Source organism: Melospiza georgiana, chromosome 5 (assembly GCF_028018845.1).
Source record: "Melospiza georgiana isolate bMelGeo1 chromosome 5, bMelGeo1.pri, whole genome shotgun sequence".
Taxonomy (NCBI): Eukaryota; Metazoa; Chordata; class Aves; order Passeriformes; family Passerellidae; genus Melospiza; species Melospiza georgiana.
In genome coordinates, this window is record NC_080434.1 from 1,668,029 (window position 1) to 1,683,508 (window position 15,480).

General features: G+C 41.3%; 1 protein-coding gene across 1 annotated transcript; it reads right to left on the minus strand.

Annotated features, from left to right (window-relative positions):
- ASAH1 (N-acylsphingosine amidohydrolase 1) lies at positions 1-15,216 on the minus strand. The gene is made up of 14 exons (XM_058024985.1): positions 15,099-15,216; positions 9,902-9,948; positions 9,618-9,708; positions 8,305-8,391; positions 7,293-7,371; positions 6,955-7,029; positions 6,039-6,084; positions 4,609-4,753; positions 3,574-3,628; positions 3,290-3,371; positions 2,561-2,692; positions 2,209-2,332; positions 1,483-1,539; positions 1-825 (listed from the first exon to the last, which is right to left on the minus strand). The coding sequence occupies exons 1-14, from the start codon at positions 15,210-15,212 to the stop codon at positions 736-738; spliced, it is 1,224 nt and encodes a 407-aa protein (XP_057880968.1). The 5' UTR covers positions 15,213-15,216; the 3' UTR covers positions 1-735.
- Between the last annotated feature and the right edge of the window lie 264 nt (positions 15,217-15,480).

A 15,480-nucleotide genomic window follows, 5' to 3' on the forward strand; every position in this document is an offset into this window, starting at 1 on the left:
TTTGGTGACAGAAAGTATCTTTTCTTTATTGAATTAGTATTTTTTTTGAGACAACAGAAAAATCTGTATTAAAAAACCACATTTGTTAACAGGCCAAGAAAGAGCTTCAGCAAAAGAGTTATAAATCAGTAGCAAGACATTCTTGGCTCAGATCTTGTTTCAGATATTTCCCCAAGACCTTTTTTCTGTGACTATATATGACACTTGGTAGGTTATTTTATAAAAGGGCATATCAGACATACCCTCACATTATACCAGAACAATAGCAATTAATTTTAAGTGCTTATGAAAAAATAACAGAATTGTATTGTCCCAGATGGTCTTACACCCAATTCTTGGTAGGTGCCATTATAACTTGTGTTCCTTGGGATTTTAATCTAAATAAACCAAACCAAAAAACCCCAAAATTTAACAAACCCCCAACAAACAACACACCAAGAATACTGCCAAGACTGAAGAGACCTAGAACTAAGTGCTGAACTCATTTGGCAGAAACAGCTGAAATCACACCAGACCCTTGTGAGGATACATTTCTGGTCAGCAGAACTGCTGGTTACAAAGCAAGAAAGTCTGCTGTGAGACAGGGTCCTCCCCTGTTAGAAACACTTTGCCATTTCTATAGAGCCATTAGATTTCTGAAGAAAGGAGTCAGACTGAGTAATCTCTTTGCAGAAGCATCTTCTCAAGGAGGACACCAGCTGGGACAAGCAGCTCGCAGCACGGGGAGGAGCAGGGCTACCAGGGGCTGCAGGGGTCTGGGCACTCCCGCAGGTACGTCTCCGTGTGGCCGCCGTACACCTCCATCAGCGTGGTGCACACCGTCAGCTAACGGGCACGGGGGAGAGGGAAAAGGAAAATCAACCTCAGTACAGCAATCAGTGAAACTCTCTCTGATACAGCTCAACAGTTCTACCAAAACAAGCATTTCCCTTCTTCAGTCAGCAACATGCAAGTATGAATTGTCTGTGTTCTCAGGCAAGAATGCTCCTTCTACTTAACACAGGAACTAAACTTCATCATTCAAGAACTCTTAAAAACTAATTCCTTCAGATTTTTTTTCCTAAACACCAAAATTTCAATTCCAGACTAAAACCTTTTGTGTTGCAAGAGTAATGTGCCTCTGGTATGCCTCAATCATGAGGGATATTAACTTGTTTTATGTGAATTACAAAGACATAGATCACACATTAATTCTGGTCAGAAGGGTGCTCAAGATGTCTGCAGAGCAGCTGCTGCCTCAAACCAGAACAAGCTATTATGAGGAAAGGGCTCAGGCTACTGAGAATTTTAAAGCTGTACAGCCTTTGGAAAACAGTTATTCCAGCAATTACATTTTGCTTTCACAAAGTAATATGAAACTTGTTTTTACATACGTTTTCACCTAAAAACCCCTGAATGTACCACTGAAGGCTTCTCCTTATATGTACAGCAGTTAGTGGTCTGCTCCCCACTCTAAACTTCCTGCAAAAATAGAAGCATTACCTTATTGAGCACAGGCTTTGTGGAGAGAACATCATAAATTGCAGGTAGGGAGAGATTCTGAAAGAAAATAATACACTGATATTAAAGGGCATTACCTGTTAATGTAAATGCTGAGAACTAACTTTTTTACACTTCACTTAAATAACTCAATGCAGTTTTAAGAGTACAAGATACCCATAACACTTTGATATCAGAAGAATGTGGGCTGCAAAAATTTGACCAGACCAGATCTTAGTAGAGCATGGCACACTTAAGTGTGTTTGCTGCCCCAGAGTGTGTATTTGAATTTCACTGGGAAAACTACCCTAAAAACACCAAAAGTCTTTCTCAAGGTATCCTGGGTGTACCCTCCTGCATATGCAGCTGCTGGAGATACTTTCAGAAAACCCACCTAGATGAAATGAAAGCCCAAAACAAACCAACCAACCAACCAACCAAACCAAAAAGAATCCCGAAAACCCAAGCCCCCCTAAAACCACAACTAAAACCCAAACCAAAAAACAATACCCCAAAAAACCCCAAACAAATAAACAAAAAACCCACAAACCTTCCCCATGTAAAGAGGCAGCTTGTTCTAACCCAGAAGCAGAGACAAGTTACCACAAAATCATCAGCCACTTACAGCTGAGCTTGAAAATAACCCGAATGCTCCTGGCTGTGTCAGGTCAGCAGTGCAAGCTGGGGGTTTCAGAGCAGCAGGATGTGAGGTTTTTGGAGGATGATTACCTCTTTTGTTGTCTGGTTCAGGCATTTCATTGCAGGTCCTCTACGATTATCCAGCACCAGCGGAGGCTTCCAGCGATCGTAGTTGGTTTCTACCACATACCATGTACCCTTCTTGATATCAAGGCTGGAAAAGAGGTCCAAGTTGGTGTTTTGCTTCTCTAAGTATGTAGCAAGTACACACATACAATATATACTATATACAGATACATTAGGCTTTCTGTGGTATTTTTCAATAATGGTGAAGAAGTGAGTTCTTGTACAACAGAAGTCACAAGAAACAGAGCACACAATTAGAGGTGGAACCTGTCCTCTTCTGGAAGGCTGAGTCAGGTGTCAGGTCAAGCATACTCACTCCCAGATATCCAGAGCAGCTGTCCTGGATCGAGTTATCACACACCCTTCTCCAGAATTTTTTCCTCCCAGAATAAAGTAAGCTGGAGCCAGCAATCTTGTTTTTGCCAGTCTGTCTTTTGCATCTTGGTAACTGTGGGTAAGATAATGTTGGACTATTAAATCCTATAAATGGTTCAAGTACTGAAGAGCAAGTTCCACAGAGCCAGGACAATTTTGGGTAGTTAAGCCTTTCTTCCCTTTTCATGCACACATAAGGAAACAGGATCATGATAAAGGAACACATTTAAGCAAAGCTTCTTGTCTCATTTCATACTTAAAGTAAGATTGTTTAGAGGCGCTCTCTGCACTTTTTCTACACTTTAAATATGAGTAAAATGATGACATACTGCGTCATATTGAATTGATTTATTGCATACCAGCTTTGTTTCTGCCTGCTTCCTACAATATACTAGTACCTGTTGGATGTGCTTTGATGCAGAATGCTGTTACCCATTTTGATTACCAACAGGCTCATCAGGGAAAAAAGAAGTCTGAGGAAAAATATTTGAGGGATCACGTGTGATGCTTTGATTCCTGCTCCAGAGTACCAGCAACACCAGAACTATTTAAAGTTAAGGCCACTAGGAAAGGTATCTATATCTGATATTGAGCATACATCTACAGTATTCATGCTAGTTGAATGCAAAGCAGACTAAAGCAGCATAATATTTAGAGGGAGAGGGAATACCTTGTAGCATTCTCTAATACAGTTCTTGTAAGAAAGCCCATCCACATACCATCTCTTCTACCAAGAAACCATTCAAAGATTCCTGCAAAATATCAGAATAATTTGTTTTCAGACAGTTCACTCATGCTACTCTAACTTCCACAGCTGGTTTTAAAATAAGCTGTGTTTTATCTAACTCATCTGCAATCTTTTCACCATTTGTGTGCCTGTTCATTAAGATAACTGGTTTGCCCAAGGTCTGGAAAACTTGTGCAGAAATAATGAAAGAAATGAGCATTACTCACCCACATAACCACCATCAAGACTGAAACGCTCATTCATTGTCAGAGTGAACAAGTTCTGAAAAGCATTAAACAAGCCAACCTTCAGCCACTGCCAGCCCATGAGTACCAGTAATAAACAAGAGGCAACATTGCAATTTAGATGTCAATTGAGCTGCTTGTTTGTTAGGCTCTTCCCCTTCAAGTAACAGACTGCAAGATCAGGCTCATGTAGAGAAGAACCTAATTTATCAGGGCTTGAATAAGTGGAAATTAGTTTTCTGACCTGGCAGACAATCAGCAAGGCATGCTTTTATGCTGAGCAAGTCAAGCCTGTGGCCATTTTTTCCTCTTGGTCTGTTGCATTGCTGAATTAGCAGTTTTCCTTTCCCTGCTGTATGTCACCTTCTTTTCTGACCTCTGAGTACTATTCTACTTTGAAGGCAGATTTTTGAGTCCCAGTGCTAAGCACACCCTGCTATATTACTGCTATTTGCATGGGGGCATGCAGCTGCACACGCTGCAGTCCATGCTAACTGAACACACAATTCAAACTCAAATCTCAGCCTCCTGCAACTAATGTTTCAGACAAAAACTGAATTCAGCTACCCCAGATTTCAGGTGCCTATTAAATGAAAACCCAAGAAAAAAAACCTTAAAATGCAGGACTGCCTTTTCCAAGAAGGATTGGAGAAAGAATTAAATAGCACAAGTGTGCTGTTCCCCCTGTGGGATCACAGCATTAGCTATTAGCCAGCAAGAAACTCTAACCACTTCAGCACTTCGCATTCACTCTTGTTCATATTCAAAATTCAGTGCTGTTTTTAGGAACTGTCCAAACAGAAGCATTTCATTTAGGCAATCTCCTTTCACAAGGAGAGGTGCAGCATTTTTTTTTTTTCATCTGTCTCCAAGTAGCTATGCTATGCACCAGAACAACTTAGAGATCATTTACTGGAAAACATCCCAAGGCACAGCATGAAAGCAGAAAAATTTAAATATGAAAGGAAAGTCTGAAGCATTTGTAACAAACTGACAAGGCTCCATTCCCATACTTACTGGTTTGACTCCAGACACCATGCCTATGTATCCTGCAAAATTTGTGGACTTGAACACTGTTTTGTTGTTTCTCTGAAAGTCCAAGAGTACCACTAAAGGCTTCAGTTCCCGAGTTAACGTCCAGGAATTATTTTTAACATCCCACCTGCAGGAGACAGTACAGCACTTGAAACTTCCCTCAGGAGTTTTCAAAGCTTCCCTTCACAGCATGCATTCATCCTGTGTATGATGCCTGTCCTCTGATCTAACTCACATCAGGCAAGATCACTGCTCTGTAGTTACCCGAGCAGCACCAGCTAGGAACAACTAAGAAGTCTAAATGCAGAGGCTGGCAGTGAAAAGAACTAAGTTTTGTTTGAACCAGGAGCATATATATTGCTCAGGATTAAACAGCACCACCATCACAGCTGGTTTGTTTTGAACATGTAACTTTGTTCTCTACCTGCTGGCAAAGGCAGCTACAGCTCCTGCCTGTGACACCAAACCTCAAATTCTTATTTTTCAAAGGCAGAAGAGAAACCATGTACTACTGGATTTGCTCTACGTGAAGGGAAGTACCAATTCTAGTTTGTAAAATTAGCCAGACCAATTTGGAGGCAAAAGGTTGATACAGAGCACTTAGCAGACTGTTAAATTCTCTGAAAATAATCCAGACTCTGGGAGCAGCTTTGAAAGTTTGCTTAATTTTCAGGAAGCATGTTGACAGTATTTCTGGCAAGTCAGAGAAGTCCAACACAAGCCAAACCAAGGGACAGGTGGAGTCACAGTAGACAATGGGTGAACTTTTAATAGGTAGGTAAGAATTTTAATAAAGATGAGCATTTAAGTTCCAATTGTGCATTGAGCACCATCAGGATGAATGATGTCACAAAATATACTGGGGTAATAAAAGCAAAGGCTGAACTACCTGATCAGGGGCATGAAAGGAGAACTCAGGAGTGCTGGGCAACAAACTACAGAGTTTGTGTGGAAATGAAGAATGAGGGGAAGTGTCAGTGGAGCACAGTACAGTAACTGGGGGGGAGGAGTGGGGAGGAGGCATTAAAATGCCATGCCCCAATCCAATCTCCGTGTCACTGCACATATTAAAACTGATTCTTCACCCCATCATGTAAACAACAAGATATCCTGTGCCTCAGAGATCAGGTTACATGGGCCATTCTTTGGTTTGACACAGTTTGAACTGCAGCTGAGAAAAAAAGTAAGTAGCAAAACAAGCTGTTCCTGATGCATTTGGGGCAGTTTGACATAAAATCAGTAGAACATCCTGATCTTTTAATTTTAGCCTTTTTTCACAACACACAATGGAAAATTACTTGTCACAGTCTTACAGACATCCAAAGAAGACTCAAAGAATGTATGTAGCTATTTAAAGTTCAGCTTGCTTTTTCTTTGAGTTTTTAAAAAAAGTCACAAGTTTAAGTACCTACCCTAGAAAGAGTCCAAAATCCAAGTTTCTGGCATGGTACAGCTTTCCTATACAACAATAAATAATTAAATACAATTTTCCAAACAAATGGACAAATTTTGGCTTAGAAACCCAAGAAATGAGTAAGCAGTCAAATATCTGGGAAAGTGTGCAAAGAAAATAGCATTCTCTTTTCATAACCACAAAGCATTTGCCCTTTTCATAACCACAGTATAATGATGGGTTTTTATTGGTCAGAGAAGTGTTTTGCCATAACTGAAATCAAGTCATCTTGCAAACTGCTCTCCATCTCAGCCTCTAATCTTTCCATTATCTTAATGCAATGGCAACACCTTGAGCTTCTTCTAAAAGTGAGATGTTTGTAAGCCCTCTGAGAATCCCTTAGAAACTTCCTAAGTTAGAACAGGTGCAGACAAGGGCTGCAGAACTAAGTAGGAATGAAAGAGTCTCTTTTCTCAGAACAGACTGTCCATTTTCTCTACCAGCATACACATGCAATATCTAGAAACTAGATGCAAAATCCTGCAAGGCACTGAGAAAGTTTCAAGTGTGTTGCTGGTGTTTCTTTCCCTAGAAAAACAAATACCACCTCTTAAAAAAATTCCAACACCCCAATCACAAAAAACTCACCATCCAACAAAACCAAAGCCAAACTATCTTTGAAAGTATTTTTGTCTTTTTTTTTAAACATAAGACATTTATGAACTCTTATTCCCTTTCTCAAGGAATACCTTTACTTATCAGTTCTTAGGCATTATTATTACCTTAGGCATTATTATTACCTTTTATTAATATACCTATTATTACCTTTTATTAACAGACCTTATTGGCTGCAGTTGAGGACTGTATTTGCATAACTGAGGGGGACCCTCCTCTACATAAAAGAAAACTGCTAACATGATTTTGGATTGCATTACCTGTTTTATCTTCTGCCACTATTGATGTACACACAGTAAAAATTTCATAAAAAATGTTAAAAATAACGATTTCCCCTAGGAAAAAAAAAAAGAAATAAAGTTCAGTAGTTTGAAACTTGCCATGAACAGTCCCAGCCTGATAAAAGGCTTATGTGATTTATTTCATTCTTCTCTAAAACACTGTTCTTGTTTAGGGTGAGGTGTAATTTATTGCTTTAACTACTTAAGCAATGATTTGTTAAAGTCACAGCTAACTGCATATTGGTAAACACATTAATTTTAAATGAGTCTGTATTCCTAGCTTTCCACTGTGTTAATCAAGTGTTGGAAACTGTTACCCAAAGGAATCCCAGAGGAATTTGCAATCCCTTGGAGCTCTTCATTGAAAGGATAAGGAAGTGTAGCAGTCAGATGAGCCTGAAAGGAAAAGTTTTTTTGTATGATATATGTTTAAATTAACAGTATTTTGTTGCTTACAACAAATGTCTCCTCAACAGACACACTTTTCTCCCAGCTATTGAGTGTTTAATTTCTCTGCAACCTGTAGAACTTGAGGATGTTTGCAGAGTACTTGGAAGAGAAATATACACTTAAGGGAATAAAACTCTTACTTATCAAAGCACTGACGTGAGCAATGGACACGAGCACAGCCTCTCTCTGCAGCAACAGACAGAAAAGTGAAGTAGGACTCGTGTACATTAAAGCTCAACTGCAATGGAGCCCAATGCCAGTGTTCATGGGCATCCTTGACTTTCACACATTGCCATGGCAACCTGTAAAAGCTGCATTTATGTCCACTCAGGCACACGGGGATGTGTTGTAAGTAAAGATGGGGTAGAGATGTGACCTTTGGCTGTCCCTAACCCTAAACTGCTGTCTCCTGTTCCATGCCAAAGCGTTGCTAATCTGAATCAAATTATTTTTTTTGTGAGACCTGGCCAAAGTTGTGCCTGTAATCAGACATTTATTACAGTTTTCAAAACCTGATTTTACTCTACTGTTTAAAAGAAGTGGAACATGGTAAAAAATTTCAGTCTGTGTTTTGCTACAGTAACTAAGGCTGTTGCATATTTGTCTAGTGTTACTAATCCAAACTTGAAAAGATCTTAGGAAAAATTAGAGGAGGAAGAGACCTGCATTTTTTGTTTAATGGTTTCAGTCATTCAGAGTAGACAACAAGGCAAAATTTCAGAGTGACTGTTTGAAATAACATTTTTGTTCTATTCCTGAAATGGAATTAAGAACTTGTAAATTAATAATTTTGAAAGTTCTTAATTGCCAGATTCAGAAGCATTCTAATTCTGTAGTCAGAGCATACAGTAATAAAATAATTAAGCTGAAAATACTTACTATTTTGTTATCCACTATGTCAACAACTTTGCCACTGGGAAAGAAGGTATTTGCTATATCTTTAATATTCTGGACCACAGTCTTCAGCTAAAAAGAGTAAGGACTTTTGTTGAATAGATCTTAAGCATAAGAATTGCTGGAATACTAACAGAACTCTTTGACAGGCTTTTGAAAAAAAAAACTTTGTTGAGGAAAAATACATATTTAAATAAAGTGTTAAATGTCACCTTCTTAGTGAGACAAATACCCCCAAGTCCCCACTAGAATCACTCTTCAAGCTTTATTCAAGTAACTTTCCTGATTAATTCCAATGTGTCCTTCTACCAGAAATAACAAATTACAGGAAAGCCATCCTCATCTTCTGCTCCTCTGAACACATTTCAATACTCTGCACTCTTCTATCTTTCAGAATGTTAATTTCAAGCTCTTTGCTTAAGCACTGATGTTACTGAAGACAAAAACACTCAATAAACTTGTTATGAAAGCACATGCTTTCGATCTGCAACATGTAAATGTCACAAATGAGAGTTCCACTCCATGTGATCAAGCTCCAAAGTACACAGGAGATAAAACTCTTCAGAATTTAAGGCGAAACCTGAAGCTTCCAACGCCTTTTAAAATAAATATCAGCATGTAAGCAGAATTTGTCTGGCTTTCAGAGAGGAAAGTCCAAAGTCAAGGGACAGAAAAAAAAAGCCCTAGCCTTGTTAGAGAAATTAAAAATTACTCAACTCAATTTTCATCCATCTTCACCACAGCTGTTTTGGGCAGTTTGAAATAGGCTCAAATATTAAAAAAAATTATTTGTGCCATGTAAACACCAGTGCCACAACCAGCATTCCTGAAAAGGGTAGGAAGCTCTTTATTTCCCCCTTGCCATTTCACCATCTCACACAGCATTTTGAGGGAAGTAGGGAGGAGCAGAGAGGAAATGCTGCCTCAGTTTCACTTCAGTTCACCAAGGCCGTTCCTTTGGTGTACTGCTCCCTCTCCATTCTGCACCACCTCACCACTAAGGAGATCTGATAAATGGAATGGCACACACTTGCTTATGGCACACTGGTTTTTACACCTCTACATCCCAAACACCAGTGTCTCTACACTTGATGCTGTTACCTTAAGTGTTAAACAGAAAAAAAACATTTACTCAAACTATTATTTTGAACTGGAATAATATTAGGAAAGTCAACAGGAACTATTATCTCTTTCAGATACTTTTAGCACATGTATTCCTTTAAAAACTTATCTCAAAACAAAAGGCTATGTGCTGGTTTTGTATCTGCTAAGCTTCAGAGCAGCTCTGCATTTCTCACCTCTGTCTTTTTGTCGCGCATCAAGTCGTCCCACCTTCTGCTGGGAGGCAAATCGAGATTTATGACATATGTGGGTATGTTACCTTTGAACCTGAGAGAAAAACACCAGAGGTCAAATCGAAAGAAGGCTCTGGAAAAACATTTGACAAAATAGGTGCTTCCCACCTGTAACTAGCATTTTTTAGACCTGCAACAGGAGCAAGTTTCAAGAAAAAAACCCTGTTGAGACTTGCAAATCACAACTTCTCTGTAATTTGCTAGACAAGTTGAATCAGATTACTTACGTTGGTCCTGAAGGAGGGTACATTTTACTCCTACACTCTTCTCCATACTGCAAAAACAATGAAACATTACTATTTAGCTTCTTTGTAAAAACTATTATTCTAGTAGACTTAGTTTTGAATTAAACCTTTAAGACTAGTCAGTTAATTCAAAGTCTTGGGACTTTGGAAAGAGGAAAATAGAGGAGGAGGGACCAGCAGAGACTTCCCCATGCTGTCTGACAGACCTCTAGACAACTTGTCTAATGTACTCCATGGCAAGCACAAGGGTATGATAAATAGACAAACTGTATACATTTTTACTCCATATGATTTAATGAAGAGACCTTCAAAAGCATATTCTTTATACAAGTTCAAGAAAGATCTCAGTATGGACCAGTCTGTTCTTTTTGTCCAATTACTAATCCCACTTTATAGTGTCATTCCTAATTATGTCTAGTATTAAGCTGCATGTACAGCTGGAGCAGGGAAAGCATAATGAACTTTGGGCAATTCCTCAGCTGGTGGAATGAGCTGAGGATTCAGTGTGGACAAGTGCTGCTGAAGTGGGGCCAAACATTACATGGGGTGCAATTCAGGAATGTAACTAAACAATATACCTTCACTCCTGGGAGCATGGCTAGTTACAAATGAAAGTTTGAGAACTATTTCAGACGTACTCAAAGTGAATGCAAGGTTGTTTTTCTACCAATTACATAAAGCATGCATATAAATATAATAAACATATGCATATATATGCCACAATTGTAATTCTATGTTCTACCCAGTGACACACAAGCAAATGCCTACTGGCCACCCACACTTGTGCTTCAGGCCAGTTGACAGCAGGCCAGGTTTGGTCCCAAAATTATGTGAGAAGTTCAGTAAGCTCCTTAGAGTCTAATATATCTCGCTAAGAAAAAGGAAAGATACATGTGCTGTTCTGGGAGCCCATACAAAAGCTCCCAAAGCACAATTGTTTGGGAGAGAGAACACAAACAAAATATGGAGCAATCCTTCCACCACTACTTCCCTTTCTCCCCACCCTTGATTTCCAGTATTTATTAGGCTGTATTAATTAGATTACTAGCGTGTCCTTGAAATGCATTCTGGTTCCAGTGAAAACTGTGACAACATCTCCAGCACCTACGTAAGTGGGACAAAGAAGTTAACTCATGTCAATGTTCTCTTTGGGCTAATCTTATTATCTGTTTTTAATGCATTAATATAGAAAACACAGTGTCGCACACAATGCCACAGACTTGAAACAGCTTAAGCTGTTACAACTGGAAACAGCAATTCCAAACTGGGATTGATTTCTCTGTGTTATAATATTATCTCTTTCTACTGTTTCCAGTTGGTGGGAGAAAGCAGGAGATGAATTTTGGGTTTCCAAGACTTGAGGTGAAGGTATAGGAGCAGCAGCTTTGTTTCCTAGATTTCACTGCAGTGCAGTTAACAGCCTTTGCACAGCTGCAACAAGAAGTCAAACACAAAGGGCCATTTAATTTTCAAAGTGAGGAAGCATCAAAACAAGGAGAGTAGGAGGGATATCAGATGACTAATTAGGCAACAAAAGTCAGAGGTTTTGTGCAAAGCCAGACAAATGCTTAACAGTATTGACGCAACTGTCTTGTGCAATTTTCCATCCTGCAATTCTAAAATCCATCAGAAAGAAGTGACATTACATATACATCCTACTGGAATGGACGTACACATTTGGACCTTCAGGATATATCTCCATGAAAAATATGTTTCCTTGACAGGTAAAGCTTCTAAAAAAAAGTTATCCAAAGTGGATCAGAATTCTGTTGCTCTGTCAGTAGAGCCCATGCTCACAGAGGAAACAGCGGCACCTGTGCAAAACTGATTTCAGAGGATTTTAAGCTAAAGATGCTAAATGTTATGTCACTCCTGGCACCTTCCCCTGAGATTTTAATCCTGTATCTGCACCTATTTTTATCTTCCCAGTGCTTTGCAGCCTAAGCTACAAAAAAAAGGTAAGGAATGCAACAGATAAAGGGACAGAGAACAGAGAAAATGTTCCCTCCTTACATGTGGTATTTTTAGATTTCTAACCTATGTATAAAGCAAGGTAAAGAAGTCAGTATTTCCTAAAACAACCTGTGCACCTTTCAAAACTGATTGAGGCATCTGAAGAAATTAGAGTTAATAATAACTGTTTCTTTAGGTTAACTATTACATCATAGAAACACAGAATATCCTGAGTTAGAAGGAACTCACAAAGGATGATCAAGTCCAACTCCTGGCCCTGCAGGGGACAAGTCCAAGAGTCCCATCCTGTCCAAGGGCATCTTGATCTCTGACAGGTGGTGCTCCACCAGCCTCAGTGAGAAACCTTTCCCCAATACCCAATTTAAACCTTCCCTGACACAGCTTCAGGCCACTCCCTCAGGTCCTATTGTTGATCAGCAAGAAGAAGAGACCAGTGAAGGGATCGGTGTCTGCCCTGTGCTTCCCCTTGTGAGGAGCTGCAGACTGCAATGAGGTCTCCTCTCAGTCTCTTCTCCAATGAGAACAAACCAAGTGACTGCAACAGCTCCTGGTAAACGGGCAGCAACTTAAAAAGATGTCAAGACAATCAGAAAACTAGAAGTGGGTTGTTTTGTTGTTTTGGGTTTTTTTACAAAAAGTTCTAACAAGAAACAAACAAAAAAAAAAGTTATATTTTGCAACCAGCTAAAGATTATCTGCAAAGCTTTCTGAGAAGGTAAAAACAAACAAACAAAAAAAAGACACCTAAAGAATTAGCTGGAATCAGCAGAAAATCCATCAAGCACTTTTTATAACCAGAGTAAAATAAGCAGCTATGAAGTTATCACCGTGGTCAGTGTGACTCTCCTCTCTGCAGAGGCTTGACACTGGAAGAACAACAATAAATGCTGTCCAAGAAAGCCAGGACTGTCCTTCCAGCATGACAGAATTACCTTCAGTTTCCAATGTGGAGAGCCAGAGGTCATCCCCTAGAAAAAGCTATTGGCAGCTGGACCCAGACAGCAGATTACCACTATTAATGTGCTTTTCAAACACCCACTGAACCCCCTAAGAGCAACACAGCTACTCTTGAATGGTGATTTAATGCTCCCTTTGTTTTGCTTTTTAAAATGTACTCTTACCAGCAGGTTGCATATCTTGATTATCTTACATACTGCCAACTTTGAAATTGAGATGCATGTAACGACACAAAACCAGACGTGTGACATTAACAGGAAGATAACACAGTGGAGGAGAAGCAGAACATGGTATGGGGAAATATGGAAATGAAAAGTGGAAGTATCACAGAAGATTTATACTTTGACTGATTGTATAAAAAAGAAAAAGTGGAACAGAAACAAGTAACTTAGCAAGCTGTTGAGATGAATTGGGCGAACTGTAAAAAATATCAAGTAGTAACTGTTATTATTGACTGGAGTACAGAAAATTAATGCATGGTTTAATAACTGCTGAATAAATATTCTGACACCTAGCTTGATTTCATTAATATGAAATAGACTGAATGTAGATTGTCCAGTCTAAGGAATACCAGCACTTCCTTTATTTCTTTATTTTTGAGATGGACCATCTCTGGCATCCCTTCTTAATATTTATGTATTTTATATTTTTCACCTTCCTATGTAAAAGCAAATAGAAAATTACCTCTTTGAGCTATTAAATATAATTCCAGGTTTTCAGTCAATCTGTTATATTGAGCATCCTTTGGTCTATGAACATTGTGATCTAACACATTTTCCTCTCTGCTCCTCTTCCCTCATGGGATAATGCCAACGCAACACCACTGTGCTGCAGGAGTCCCAGTGCTGTTCACCCTTCTGAAGAGAGAGGTTGAGAGTACTCTTGCAGCAGAAGAAACAGTGACAAGACAACCTAAACTGCAGTTTGGACAGAAAGGTCAGCATGGCTGAGGGGGCCTCGGGGAAAGCTGAAGGGACTGACAGTCTGCACCTCTGAGATGCAACTCAAGGCATTTGTTTTCTGTGCTCTTTGTTAACGAGGTGAACCCAGCGGCACTCAGGAACAATTCTTCAGCATGTGATGCAACCCTGCATCTCAAACAAAAATAAAATATCCAAGCCTAATACCCGGCTGCATGCTGTGCACAACCTGGATGCACAGCGGATATTGTGCAAGTGCAAGGATGTACCAAGTGAAATCACATGCAAATCAAGCTCTCATGCTACTACTTTGCTGACAGCGGGCACTTTCTCCCACAACTCCACACTCCAGGATACTTTTGGCTAAAATTCTGAAGGCGTTTTAAGCTGGAGATAGCTTATAGCATTAGGAAGTTGCTCTTGGCTGGTAGGATGGGATTGGAAGAAGGGAAGAAGGGGAGAGAGAAAAGCCAACTCCTATGTATTAAAAGACGCTAAGGGAACACTGGCCATCCAGATGTCCATAGTAATTTCCTGCAGCTCTCCCCTTTCACAAAAACCGCAATAATTTCCCCAAAATCAATGCAATTTGCTAAAAAAAAAAAAAAAAAAAAGACTTGGAGCAAAGTAAAGAATAAAAGAGGTAGTATATTCTTAAAATATTTAAAATAGATTGCAAAAAATATTTTGAAACCCAGAGATATTTAAAACCTGTTCTCTTCATAGAGGACGAGTAAATTTAGGAACTTCAAGAGACGAAAGAATGCTTCGCTGCTGCAGGATTACACCAGGAAACAAGAGCAACTGTTTACATGCCCAGGAGATGGAAGCCAGCCTGCTCCAAACGACTATCCCTGCATTCCCAGCTTCCCAATTCCACCAGAAGTTAAATATTTCATTTGTTCAGTTCAAAATACCCAAACGGCCGACAGAGCAAGAAAGGACACAGCAAGTCCACCTGCTCCACGCTCCTCCCCTCGCTGAGCCACAGCGCACACACTCGGCACATTCACAGCCGTGCGCCTTTGCAGCAGCCCCTCGGAACTCCGCTCCTGGAATCGCCGCTGCGGTGCAGCAGGGCGACCCCGGCGTTACAGAACCGAGCGCAGCAGCGAGCAAGGGCTGGCACAGCCCCTCCCGCAGGAGCCCTGCCGGGCCCGGGGAGCCCGTGGGGGCAGCGAGGCGCCGCCGCGCACCCACACGCGTGGATCCCAGGCTCGCCCGGCCTCCCGCCTCGGCAAGGGCGGCGGCCGCATCCCCCCGCCAGCCCCGGGGCCGTCCGCTTCCGCCGGCCCCGCTGACCCCTGCCCGTCCCCCGCCAGGCTCACCGGGTCCGGTGCCCAGGCGGGCTGCACCAGCACCAGCAGCACCAGCAGCGCCCGGCCCGCCATGGTCCTGCCCGGCTCCGCTCCGAGCGGCGCTTCCCGGAGCCGCGGCCACATGACAGAGCCCCGCCCGCCGGGGGCGGGAGCGCCTCACGGCACGGCCCGGCCCGGCCCGGCACGGCACGGCATTGCACGGCACGGCCCGGCCCGGCCCGGCACGGCATTGCACGGCCCGGCACGGCATTGCACGGCACGGCCCGGCCCAGCCCGGCACGGCATTGCACGGCCCGGCACGGCATTGCACGGCACGGCCCGGCCCAGCCCGGCACGGCATTGCACGGCCCGGCACGGCATTGCACGGCACGGCCCGGCCCAGCCCGGCACG